At 38.4% G+C, this 14,240-nt stretch overlaps 1 protein-coding gene across 1 annotated transcript; it reads right to left on the bottom strand.

Moving 5' to 3' along the window:
- Positions 1-1,273: 1,273 nt before the first annotated feature.
- LOC114709751 (rhox homeobox family member 1-like) lies at positions 1,274-13,085 on the bottom strand. The gene is made up of 3 exons (XM_028893717.1): positions 12,712-13,085; positions 2,871-2,916; positions 1,274-1,654 (listed from the first exon to the last, which is right to left on the bottom strand). The coding sequence occupies exons 1-3, from the start codon at positions 13,083-13,085 to the stop codon at positions 1,274-1,276; spliced, it is 801 nt and encodes a 266-aa protein (XP_028749550.1).
- Positions 13,086-14,240: the final 1,155 nt, after the last annotated feature.

The following is a 14,240-nucleotide window of genomic DNA, read 5'->3' on the forward strand; positions in this document are numbered from 1 at the left end:
CTAAAAGGTGTTGCCTAGCATCTGCCATTCACACATGTGCCTGTGCCCTGTGTCCCCTCTCTCTTTTATACACCCTCCATCTCCCTCCCCCTTACTCTCTTACACTTCTTCCCTCTCCCTCCCCCCAATTCTCTGTCACATACCCAACACACACACACACACACACACACACACACACACACACACACACACACACACAAATGAATAAATGAATTAAAGTATGAAAAATAAGGTGGGGAGGGTTGCTGACTGTGTCCTCCTACATTTTTACCCACAATCAGAAACATGCATACATATACCACAAAAAACATTCATAGCTAAAAGTGAATACACCTGTAAATGAACACATATGATGTAGTCAATTATCAGTGTATTCCTCAACTCCAGTTCCTTATTAGAATTTTACTTCCAAGAGTATGTGTGTGAGCATGGCACAGCACCTGAACATGTGGATGTCAGCAGGAAATCTGAGACAGTCTGTTCTCTCCTTCCATCCTGTGGGGCCCAGGGATTGAAATTGGGTCTTCAGGAATGTCATTGTGTCCCTTTGCCCACTGAGCAATCTCCCTGGCTGTGCTAGGGAGTTTTTTCTTTTTTCTTTTTTAAAGTTAATTTTTCCCAGCCTGATCACATTTTCTCCTCCTTCCCTCCTCTCCTCCCAGTCCCTCCCCTCAACCTCCCCTCTCCTTTCTCTTCAGAATAGGGCAGGCCTCCCATGTATATCAGCCAGCCATGGCCTATCAACACTAGGGAGTTCTTAAAACAACCTTAAATGTTTTTGACACGATGAAGTCACTTCTAAACAGTTCTCTCTGTGAAAAATGATGAAATGAGAATTTGCTGAAGTGGGAGCAAGGATAGCAAAATAAAAATGTGGAGAAATTGTATGTGTGCACTTTCCTTACCAGCCTGCCCTGATGGGGGTGAACAAAGGTAGTTAACCATACAGTCTAAGCCTCTTACTCGCCATCCCTTGAGTTCCTCACGGTCTTCCTTGTGCTGTGATTGGCGTGCTGCGACAGATCTGTTGTTTTTAAATGAATGGTTGCTTCTTAGGTACACACATCAACTGCTGCTGCCAGTGCCTGATGCTCATGTTCATGGCCTCCTGATTCCACTCACATCCCCTTGCCCCAAGAGCCTCTTCACAGACAGCATGTGGGGAATCAGTAGCTAAGACACTGATCACACAAGTCCCAGGAGAGTTCCTGACAGGCCCCTGGGAGGCTGCAGCAGACTGTGAAGCCAGGACAGTACTGCCCATGAAAGCTGCTCAGGCAGAGCCTTCCCTCACTGCCAGGAAGGGTGTGACCACTATGTGCTCCAGCCCCTCACCTGCTCTGTGCTGCCTTCTGTAGAAATTGTAATAAAGCAGCCTTTTCTGTGGAGGGCACACACAAGGAGTAAATGGATAATTCTTTACTTTATTGCTAATGTAAGGGGGGAAGATAGGGATGTCCTGGCCGGCATGGATGTCAGAGTCCTGATGAGACCAGATGAGCCCATCCCCGACTTGTTCCTGGAGAATGATGATATTCTTAGCCTCCACCAAACTCTTCATGGCGAGGTCTTCCTTGGTAGGAGGGGGATGCGTGTTTGTCATTATTGTCCTCTGAATCTTCCTAAGTTTAGCTCTCTTGTTGTTAAACCAATCCTGAAATCAGAGGGAGAGAGGATTAGATTAACATATTTAGCAGTTGCTGCTGTGATGGGAAAACACATCATGGAGTATCATTTGCCCCCATGAATCTCTTTTGAACCCACCATGCAGTTTTTAAGTGCTCACATGCTTTGCATGGCTGCAGCTCCAAGTTGTGCATGGTCAAGAACTTGTCTACAGTTTCTTAATTCCTGTTTTGTATGCCACCAGCAGAAAAGCAAAGAAAAGTATCACATAGCACACAATACCACACCCTTTAGTCTATGCAACTTTACCCAATTAGAGCCATGTGTCAAGCTCTCTCTCTGTGCATAGGCTTACAGTCATTTTTTTAAAAAAATTTCCCTTAGACAGTCTCATGCATCCCAAGGTGATCATGAACTTCCTTTGTAGACAAGAACCAACTCTTCCACCCTAGTGGGAATTTGGGGCAATGTTTGTCCTGGACACAAGATATAATAATGCAAGAAACTTACATTTAGAACTGCTACTGTCTGGATCACTTTTTACAAAACCTTCTCAAAGAAATGAAGAAATTCACCCCCTTGGACTTTAAGCTCTCTTTCCACATTTTTCTCACGTAATATGGAAAGGCTTTAGTTTATGAAAGAGTATTTTATGGCATTATTCCATTTCTCTCATAGTTTTTCATTCATTCATTCTTTTACCAAGTGTACACATGATCTTTTGCGACCCAGATACTCTCTGCAACCACATGATCATTTCCAAGTCACCCTGAGTTTCAAAATGATGCCCAACAGAAGACCTCTGTGAAATACCCCTGTGTGTCACAAGGAACAAAATGTTAATTATGGCTCATATATATGTATAAACATTCATATATGTGAAGATATCCATGCTACACACACACACACACACACACACACACACATATATATATAATATATAATATATATATATATATATATACATATATATATATGAGAGAGAGGGGTGAAGATGCTGTTTATTTTGTTTTGCTTTTACTTTAGGAGCACATGTGACTGCCAGTCATGGGGTAGAAACACTAGCTGATGTTTCCCTTTTCCATTTTCCATTTTCCAAGGTCATGTAGTCCAAATCTTATTTACCAACATAAAACACACAAGGAAAAAATACAGCAATTGCACATGCCTAGGACAAGGTCATCCATGTTTTGAGGCAGGTCTGAGATCAGCACTGTGGTAAACTAATACATAAACCGACTGACCTTCACTTTCTGTTCATCCACATTCATGAGGTCTGCCAGCTCTTTTCTGTGGAGAGAAAAAAAAGACAAACATTGAATATTCCATACTAGGCAGGGAATCAACTATAATTAGTATATGCCGTGTGTACTTTAAAATTTAATACCTCACTCTCCATAGTTATTCTTACTTCTGTTGTAGCCTGCCTCCAGGAGGCCCTCCTCCCAGCCCACCCTAATCCCTTAGGGACTCAGCCTCTCTCTAGTTCTCTCCCACTGCCCCTCTCATCCTTTCTTTCTTGCCCAGCTTCATTCTTTGTGACTCCTCACTGACCTGCACAACAACTCTGCCAAGGACCCCCAGCCACCATACTTGGATGAGGCACAGCTACCCCACTGCTAGCCTTACAGCAGCTAGGACCAAAGGACCCACCCAACAAAGATGTCACCAGATGTCTATACCAAGAAACACCTTAAACATCATAACTTTAGATGCCTAGGTCCCAGCACCAAAACACAAACATGAATCAATGCAATGTGCTTCCTCAAGAAGTCAGCAACTCTATTATGTTAGGCTATAAGAAAAGCAATTTAGCTGACACACAAGCCAAGGACTTCAAAAACACTGATTCTTAATATGTTCAAAGACTTTAAAGAAGACATAAATGAATACCTTAAAGACCACGAAAACACCAAACCCTTGAGTGAAATAGTGAAAGCAATTCAAGACATGCAAGTAGAATTTAACAAAGAAATAGAATCACCAAAGAAAACCCAAAATGAAATAAAAAGGAAAATGAAAAACTCAGGATGCCAAACAAAAAGCTCATATCTAAGCCTCAGCAACAGATTAAAAGACACAAAAGACAGAATTTCAGATCTTGAAGACAAAGTAGATGAAATGAATATCTTAGTAAAAGAAAGTGTTAAATATTAAAAAGAAAAATCCATGCATAAATAACCCAGGAAATCTGGGACAATATTAAAACACCACAATTACAAATAATAGGTATAGAGAAGGAAAAAAAAGCCTAGTTCAAAGGCGCCAAAAATATTTTCAACAAAACTATAAAAGAAAACTTACCCATTCTAAAGAAAGAGAAGCTTATCAAGGTACAAGAAACATACAGAACACCAAATAGCCTGGACAAGAAAAGAAAATACCCTGGCCACATAATAATTAAAACACTAAATATATAGAACAAAAAGCTGCAAGGGAAAAGGACCAAGTCACATGTAAAGGCAGGACAATTAGAATAACACCTGACTTTTCTATAGAGTCTGAAAGCCAGAAGGGATTGTATAGATGTTCTAGAAGCTCTAAGAGATCATAGATGTCAGATCAGGCCACTAGACCTAGAAAATTATTAATCACAGTTGACAGAAAAAGAAAAAAACATTTCAAGATAAAAATAGATTTAAGCAATTTCTCCCCACCAATCCAGCTTTATAGAAGGCACTAGAAGGAAACTTCAGGCTGAAGAGAATGTTAACTATGCTCAAGAAGACACAAAGAATAAATAATCCTGGAATCGTTAATCAAAAGAGGAGAAATCCTACACCACAACAAATAACAGGAATCAATAAACACCAATCATTAATAGCTATCTATACTAATGATCTATACTATTACCCCCTCAAAAAAAAAACACAGACTAACAGATTTGATAAGAAAATGGGATCCATCTTTCTGCTGCATTCAAGAAACACAGCTCACCACCAAGGACAGATGTTACCTTAGGGTAAAAGGATGGGAAATGGTATTCCAAGCAAATGGAACCAAGACACAAGCAGCTGTAGCTATTTTAATATCTGACAAAACAGGTTTCAAAACAAAACTAATCAGAAGAGATAGGAAAGAACACTATATAGTCATTAAAGAAAAAATCTGCCAAAAGAAAAAATTACAATTCTGGACATTTATGCACCAAACACAAGGGCTTCCAAGTTCATAAAAATAGCTACAATCACATATTAACATAGTGATAATAAGCAATTTCAATATCCACTCTTACCAATAGACAGGTCATCTACATAAAAAATAAACAGAAACTTCTAACTAACAACATACCACTAATTTAATAAACCAGAATAATCCCTAACAATAGTCTAAAACATTTGTCCTTATCCCCACAGATAAGTTTAGTCTTCTCCCTTCATTAAGGAAGCTTCTCTTTTCAACAGACAGAGACCACTAACAGAAAAGCACAACCAATCAATATGTATACTTGTGGAGCCCAGTTCCAATGATACATCTGCAAAACATTCCAACACTTAAGGCAAGCTGAACAAGGATGACACCAATGAACATCCCAAACTGGAGGGAAAGAAGCCCACGAGGCCTCAACTGTACACAAAGAACTATAGGCAACTGAAGAAGGCTAGAAATGGGAGAGGTGGCCTTCCCCAGGGAAGAGCACTCTAATTGACTATCTAAGGCCAAAGCCCCAAAAACATACATACAGGTAGTGTTATAGTGACTGAACAGGTTCTATTTAGGAATATATATGTTCACACACACACACACACACACACACACACACACACACACACCATAACAATTTGATTTTTTTAAAGAGGCCATGAATTTGAAGGAGAATGGAAAGGGGTATATGGAAGATTTTGGAGGGAGGAAATGAAAAGGAGAAATGTTGCAGTTAAATTATGATCTCAAAAATAAAAATTTTAAAAATTAAAAAGGAAAAAAGTGTCACAAATCATGTGGACCTAACAGAGAACTTTAGAACAATCTACCCAAACTTTTTCAAAAATAAATAGAGAAAATATTGAGACATTGTGTCTTACCAGCTCACAAAGCAAGTCTTAATATATATAAGAAATTTGAAATAACATTCTGCATCCTATCTGACTACGAAGGATTAAAGCTGGAATATCAACAACAGAAGTGGCATAAATTATATGGAATCATGAAAACTGAACAACTCACCACTGAATGAAAATTTGGTCAAGACAGAAATCAAGATGGAATTTAAAAACTTAGAATTGAATTAAAATGAAAACACAAACTACCCATACCTGTAGGAGACAATGAGGCAAGTTAATAGTACTATATACCTACATAAAAATGGAGAAATCCCATATTAATAACTTCATGACACACTTGAAAGGTCTAGAAAAATAAGAAGTAATACCCCAAAAGACTAGACAGGAAGAAATCAATGCAATAGAAAAAAAAACTTACAAAGAGTCAATGTAACAAAGATTTGGTTCATTGTAAAAAATCAATAAAATCAACAAATCTTTGGCTAAATTAACCAAATGACAGAGGAAGAAGTTCTAAATTAATAAAATTAGAGATGAAAAGGGAGGAACTACAACAGACTCTAAGGAAATTCAGAGAATCATAAAAACACTTTAAAATCTGTATTCCATCAAAGTGGAAAAACCTTAAAGAGAGTAAATTTATATATATATACAACCTATCAAATTTAAATCAAGATGAAATAACAGTTTAAATTCCTGGTGAAATACAAATAGTAATTTAAAATCTCCCTACCAAAAAAATCTCAGGGCCAGATGGATTCAGTCCAGAATTCTACCAGGCCTTCAAAGGAGAACTAACACTAACCCTCCTCAAATTATCCTACAAATAGAAACTGAAAGAACATTTTCTAACTCTTTTTATGAAGCCACTTTATCTTAATAGCAAAACCACACAAAGAACTAGCAAAAATAAAAAAATCGCAGGCCAAAATCCTTTATGAACACATATGTAAAAATTCTCAATAAAATGTTTACAAACTGAATCCAAGAACACATCAAAAAGATTATCTACTGTGTTCAAGTTGACTTCATCCCAGAGATGCAGGGAGGTTCAATATACATTAATAAATAAACATAATCCACCACATAAACAGACTAAAAGAAAAAAAACATGATGATTTCATTAGATACAGAAAAAGCCTTTGATAAAACCCAACATCTCTTCATGATAAAAGTCCTGGAGAGACCAAGGACACAAGAGACATACCTCAACATGATAAATGCAATATACAGCAAGCTTATAGCTGACATCAAAATAAATGGAGAGAAACTCAAAGCATTTCCACTCAAATCAGGAACAAGGCAAGGCTGCCCATGCTCCCCATATCTATTCAACATAGTACTTGAAGTCTTAGCTAGAGCAGTAAGACAACTGAAGGAGATCAAGGGGATACAACTTGAAAAGGAAGAAGACAAAGTATTCTTTATTTGCAAGTGATATGCTACTATACATAAAAGACTCGAAAAACTCCACCAGGAAACTTCTATAGCTGATAAGCACTTTCAGCAAAGTAGCAGGATACAAAATCAACACATAAAAATCAGTAGCCTTGTAATATACAAAGGACACACATACTATAAGAGAAATCATGGAAATAGTACCTTCTACAAAGCCTCAAAAATATAAAATATTTTTAGGAAACTCTTACCAAACAAGTGAAAGACCTATAATAAAAATGTTAAGACACTGAAGAAAGAAATCAAAAACACCAGAAGACGAAAAGAACTTTTATACTCATAGACTTATAGAATTAATATTATGAAAAAGGCCATCCTAACAAAACCAAATCCACAGATTCAATGCAATCCCCATCAACATTCCAACATAGTTCTTCATAGAAAATTTTAAAAATCTTAAATCCATATAAAAATAAAGAAAACCCAGGATAGCATAATAATCCTCAATAATAAAAGAATGGCTGGAGGTATTGCCATCTCAGATCACAAGTAGTGTTAAAGAGCTACAGCAATAAAAAAAAGCATGGTATTGACATAAAAACAGACAGGTTTACCAATGGAATGGAATTGAAGACCCAGACATAAATCCACACACACATGAACCCAAAAATACACATGAAAAATGACAGCATCTTCAACAAATGGTATTGGTCAAATTGGATGTCTGCATGTAGAAGAATGCAAATAGATCCATATCTATCATCCTGCACAAAACTCAAGTCCAGGTGGAAAAAAGACCTCAACATAAAACCAGTTACACTGAACCTGATAGAAGAGAATGTGGGGAACAGCCCTGAACACACTGGCACAGGAAAAGACTTTCTGAATAGGACATGGATAGCACAGGTCATAAAACTAAAAGTTAATAAATAGGACCTCATAAAACTGAAAAGCTTCTGTATGGCAAAGGACACCATCATCAGCACAACACTCCAGGGCAGGTCCCATGTCCAGGAGAAGTTGGCCAACACAAAAGATACTCTGTTTTGTTTTGTTTCTTGTGTGTGTGTGTGTGTGTGTGTGTGTGTGTGTGTGTGTGTGTGTGTGTATTGCTTTGTTTTGTTATTTTTTGTCTTGTTTTCTTTTTTTAAGTTTGTTTGCTTTGATTTGGGTTTTGGTTTTGTTGTTTTTCCTGTTTTGTTTTGTCTTCTTTTTTTGAGAAAGTGAAAGTTCATGAAGTTGAATGGATAGGGAGGATATTGGAAGAGTTGGGAGAGAGGAAGACGAGGATTAAAATATATTGTATGAAAAGTGCTGGGGGATGTCTTTCTGTACACTGTGAATATATGTTGTTTCCATAAATAAATAAGCTGCTTTGGCCAATGGCAAGGCCATACAACTTGTAAATGATATTAAGCCTCTAAGTGATTATTTTATAAGTGGCTGTTAGACCATGGGACCAGGCAGGACTGAAGAAAACTTATGGCTACATTTGGCTACCCAAAATGTTGGCTCAAGTTTCCACCTAAAACCTGAGAGAACTTAATAAGAGATTCTAAAGTAGAGTCCAAAACAGCTTTCTACTTCATGTCTCATGTGGGCTGAGATATAGAGATGCCAAGGTACAGAGATGCCGCAGTATCTGAGCTTGAGCACAGCTTGGCGGATTCCCACTTTGCTACAGAGTGGCATATCCAAGCTGCACAGCACGCTGCATGGTGGATTTAACCTTTACTCATACAGACAAGAAGGGTTTATGGGCCAGCTGCATGCTACCTGATAGCAGCATAGACCCCAGAGTTAACAAGGTAAGTGTGACTCTCCTGGTTACCTCCTCCATGTTGGGAAGCTGAAATGGGCAGAGTCAACAGCCAAGGCTGCTAGTTTTTGTCCTAGCCACACAGTTTATCAATTGAACATGTCTTCTGTTCAGAGAAGGATTATAAATACACAAAAGACAGATTCAGATGGAATAAACCTCTAAACAGTTTACAGTGTGTGAAAAAATGTACGTAGGCTTAGAAGAGAGAGGAAAAGGAGGATAGACAGTTATATAAAGAAATAGATAATTAAAAAAGTAAAGTCTTGGCCGGGCGGTGGTGGCACACGCCTTTAATCCTAGCACTCGGGAGGCAGAGGCAGGTGGATCTCTATGAGTTCGAGGCCAGCCTGGACTACCAAGTGAGTCCCAGGAAAGGCGCAAAGCTACACAGAGAAACCCTGTGTCGAAACCCCCACCCCAAAAAAAGTAAAGTCTTTAAAGAAACAGAAAAGTAGTATAAAAATTAATCCACATAAAGATGGAAATTACACAGAGAGTCTGGATTATACTATCTTTGGGATTTTTTTTAACTGCAGAAAGACATTTGATTGTAAGGCTGCTGATTTAAACCAATATGTATATTTTAAAGATATCTTGACTTCAAAATTTGTGTCTAAGGATATATTGCTTTGGAAAAGAGGTTCTGCTTTTGTTTCCACAGAAGATGACAACCTGTGGATTGCTTCCAGGCTAATATGGTTCGATCAACCAAGACCCTCTGAAAGGTCAATACAGCCTCACAGACTACTACAGCCAAGATTTAACTATAATTCTTAATTTTCTCAGGATCCCCATAAGATTACCAGTGTCCTCAATCAGCAGGAAGTAGTATGAGAAGCTATGCCCAAATTCCCAAAATATTGTTTATAAATGTTTATTTTATTTAAAGGAGGTTGATTATAAATGCAATCTCTTTCTAAAGATGAAAAGGGGATATAGATATGATAGGATGAAAGGATACATTATTGAACCTACTTTTAAAGAGCAACAACTTATTTGAAATGTTTTACATTGCTATGGATTTTAGTTTATTGATAAATATTTAAAGTTAATTTTGTTATACTGCATGTGTATTTTTGCTCTTGTTTAGGGTATTATGCTTATGCAGCTCATTTAAAATGTAATATATAATTAAAAAGTACAAATTAATAGTCATCTATAATAGTCAAACTTATAGTCATATTAATTATGTTTTTTAGATATGTAGAGATACATTTCAAATAGGTAATCTTCAAAGACTTCAAAGCCTCCAGAATATGGCATTTAAAATGTTTTAAAAACTTAGACTTTCTGGACAATGAGATACATCTGCTCCTGGCAGCACCAATTTACTTCAAAGAAGATGATGGGCATTGAAGAAATTCCATATGGAGTTTGCATTCCATATGGCAAAAGTTAGCTATTTGTGCAAGAAACTGTTGTTGCCTGGACTGCTTGACAAAATTTTTTATCGACTGAACATGTAGAACTCATGGAAAAATGATCACTAAATTTTGCCAAAACAAGGCAAGATGGTACTTCTGTTTCCTCCTTCTCAGAGGAGACTGTCAGACATTCTGCAGGACACAGGGAGAAGCGACTGAGAGACTCTAGGCCTGTAGGCTGAAGATGGATGCCCCAACACTGCAGAGGAACTTTGGGTGACTGTCCAGGCAGCCAGCTGTCGCTGTCATTTCCAGAATTTAGGAAGCTGCTTACAAAGCACATCCTGTTTACTTAGGTAATGTTATATCCTTCTGGGGTCTTTGATGTAGTTGAAGACTTGATAGTCACAATTATAATTTTCCTTGGTTATGATAAAAGATAAATTAGATATGAAAATTTTGACTCACAGAAATAAGATAGATGATAGAGTATTTTCTTTAGTTTTGCCAAATACAAATAGACTAGATAGTGTAAATGTAATTCTTGCTTCATAACTGTTTGTTATATATGATTTTACTATATTAAAGATAAAACCTTCCTTTTTGATTAGGTATAAAAGAGGAAGTGCTGAAGGATGTCTTTCTGTATGCTGCGAATATATGCTGCTCCCATCAGTTAATATATTAGCTGCTTTGGCCTATAGCAAGGCAGCTTAGAGGCAGGTGGGAATTCCAAGGAGAGAGACAGGAAAGAAAAAGGCAGAGTCTGGGGAGACACCAGCCTGCCACCTCAAGAGCAACATGCCAACAGAATGGTAAAGCCACAGAACACGTGTCAAAACATAGATTATTAGTAATGGGTTAATTTAAGATATAAGAGCTAGCTAGCAAGAGGCCTGCCACAGGCCATACAGTCTGTAAATAATATTAAACCTCTGAGTGATTATTTTATAAGCGGCTGCGGGACTACTGGGCAGGTAGGACTGGAGAAAACTTACAGCTACAGAAAAATAATTTTAATAAAATTTTTAAAAAATACTATCTCCATCACACCTCTACAAGTAGACTTTTCAGCAATCCTTAGAAGGAGATTTATTTAGAAGTGGTTTGAAGGGAAATGGAGGAGTGGTGCATTTTGGGAGAAGGGGTGTGGGGGGGTATGAGAGGAGTGGAGGGAGGAGAAACTATGGTAGTGATGTAATATATGAGAGAGAGAAAAAAAAGTGGTTTTTACCTTCTCTGAAAATTAAAGACTGCTTTTATTGCTGTGTGGTCTAGCGTTATTAATGTACTCTTAAAGAAACAAATGCCTAAATCTGCCACATACAAATTACACAGTTTTTATGGCACTAGGAATTGTACTGTAGTCCCAGATATGCTAGGCAAGGAGTCTACCACTGAGTTGTATGTGTTTTTATATTTATATTAGTATTTATATTTTTTCAGTCTTATTTTGAGACTGAATCACAGTAAGCTGCTCATGCTAGCCTTGAGCATCCTCCTGAACCCTGATAAACCTGGAAGTTTCCATCTTCTTGGATCTGCCTTTCATGTGGCTGAGATTACAGAGCTGTGCCACTAGGTACAGCTAACTACACAAACTGACTGCCAGAATGGTATATGTTTGTAGGGGCATGGAAGTCTTCATTCTCTCAACATTTGATCTCTGAAAAATTTTATGTACAAAAAGCAGGCCCCACAAGGCAATACATATAAAATAGATAAATATGAATGTTTAATAAATTTTAACGTTTCTGTGTATTGAAAGAAATGATCCTGAGAAGAAAATATCATGCAGTCAGACAGCATATTTGAACATCGATAACTCACTTCAAAACATACCCAGACTTAGAGGGGAGAAGATGACTTTTTTTTTTCTTTCGAGACAAGGTTTCTGAGTAGTTTTGGTGCCTGCCCTGGATCTCACTCTGTAGACCAGGCTGGCCTCGAACTCACAGAAATCTGCCTGGCTCTGCCTCCCGAGTGCTGAGATTAAAGGCCTGTGCCACCACCGCCCGGCCGAAGAAGACCTTCGTAAAGACATTTGACCATGAAGATACGTCATGGTTGGTTCAAGGCGAGCCTGCACAACTCAGACCCCGGTTTAACAAAACTAAAAAAGATGTCATGGTCGCTTACAGGGCTCTGGTGGCCCCGACAATGCCACTCATTCAAGGAACCCAAGACTCCTTTGCAAAAGCCATCACTGCCTGCTGCTGTGTAGATCACCCCTTTGCTCAGGTTCAATGGCTATTTCTTCCTCAGAGTGAGATCATGGCCTGAGCTAGCTAGAGGGCGCACTCCTGTGGCGCCCACGGAGGAGGCTCTTTACCCTGAAGCTCCTCGAGGAGCTTCTACCTCAGGGGCAAATCTATACTTAGCGAGGGTGAGTCTATATGCTGAATCTCAAGACATTAAAAACTTTTAACAAGAGTGAGGAAAGGTCAGAGGAGAGGAAAAGGAGCCCAAAGTCCTGAAGGACAGACCTCGTACACACCTTCTGAGGGCATCTGGGTAGTGAGTTTCTTCGAAGACTGCCCGCAGTTCCCACAGTTGTCCAGGCGTGAATCTGTATGGTCTCTCACGAACCCTGAATGATGGCTGTTCACCTACCACAGTCCTGGCCACCTCCAGCTCTTCTTGCTCAGTGGCTTGGTTGTCATTCATGTCACGGCCCTGATAGCGGTGACTGTCTACAGAGCTCTGGTGGCTCTCAAAATATGGCTTATTCAGAGTGCCCATGACTCTATTGTCAAAGCTGCCACTGTTTGCTGCACAGATCACCCTTTTTTCAGATTCAGTCGTTACTTCTTCCTCATAGAAGCTCACGCCATAATAGTCGTAGTCGAAGTAAAAGTACTTGCGTGCCATGACCTGAGCTCGTCAGAAGGCGCACCCTTGTGGCTTACGCAGAGACTGTGCGCCTTGAAGCCAGCTGAGGAGCTTTTGGATTCCCCAGGCTACCCGAGGTTGCACACGTCCCTCTATGCATGCTCACGTGCCTCTCTCCACCGCTGCTATTGGCTTTCAACTTACAACCGTGGGTGAGATTCTAGTTTAGGAGGTGGAGTGTAGGCACAAACTTAGGTATGGATCCACCCCATGTAATAACAACAAGCCGTAAGTAGTGTGGCAAAAAAAAAAAAAAAAAAAAAAAAAAAAAAAAAAAAAAAAATCCGCAAAAAAAAAAAAAAAAAAAAAAAAAAAAAAAAGGCTGCTTGAAGCAGAATGCTAGTTTTCTGACTCATTCGAGAAACAGACCAGTAGTTGATCCTGAGATGAGGAGTTTCCTTGGGCCTAAGAGAGGATCTTGACGATGGCTGAGAATGCATTTTAAGGTGATCGAAAAATGGAGACAGAACATCAATAAAAATAAGATAATTAAACTATCATATTATTATATAATTTCTGTTTTTTCTGATATGATCCTAAACCTTCATATTTTGTACTATCTACTATTTGAAGCATCATTCTCATTGTTGGAAATTATGAAATCAAAATAATGATTAACTCTGAAAAATATTGGCTGATTCATTACATCCTGGAAAATCAAATTAGGCCATGATTTAATTCTGTGTAAAAAGAAAAGGAAGCACATGTGTGTAACTATAAAGATTTGTTTTTAATTTTAACAAATAGTACAATCATATATATATTTATATATGTTGTGGAATATCCACCAGAAAAAAAGCTGCTTGGACAGGAGTTTAAGAGTTTGGGACCCCAAACCCTAAACCTTTCTCAGGGTGACCTTTTAAGCACAAAAACCATGTTCTTGGTTGACAGACTACAGTTAATGTGAACAGTTGACCAGAAGCCAAAGTATAGAAGCAAAAAAAGCAAGATTAGTACATTTAGAGACTTTTCTAGAACTATGGACTTTGGTGGATTGGGTCTTTGTTTTCATTTTGGCAGGTAGTACTGTCTATGTGATGAGTTTTACAACATGAATGGTACTTCCATCATGGAGTCAGTTGTGCTAAGGTCTAGGAGCCTACTAAGGTCTGGGCCCTGATACAGTTATGT

This window comes from Peromyscus leucopus, chromosome X (genome assembly GCF_004664715.2).
Source record: "Peromyscus leucopus breed LL Stock chromosome X, UCI_PerLeu_2.1, whole genome shotgun sequence".
Classification (NCBI taxonomy): Eukaryota; Metazoa; Chordata; class Mammalia; order Rodentia; family Cricetidae; genus Peromyscus; species Peromyscus leucopus.

Bases quoted from the DNA above. Each gene is read 5' to 3' on its own strand.
- LOC114709751 (XM_028893717.1), bottom strand. From the start codon at position 13,085: ATGGCACGCAAGTACTTTTACTTCGACTACGACTATTATGGCGTGAGC. The intron at 2,917-12,711 runs GTGTGTACGAGG...TTCTCTCCACAG, and splicing joins TACCCAGATGCCCTCAGAAG to AAAAGAGCTGGCAGACCTCA. The intron at 1,655-2,870 runs GTCAGTCGGTTT...CTCTGATTTCAG, and splicing joins TGGATGAACAGAAAGTGAAG to GATTGGTTTAACAACAAGAG.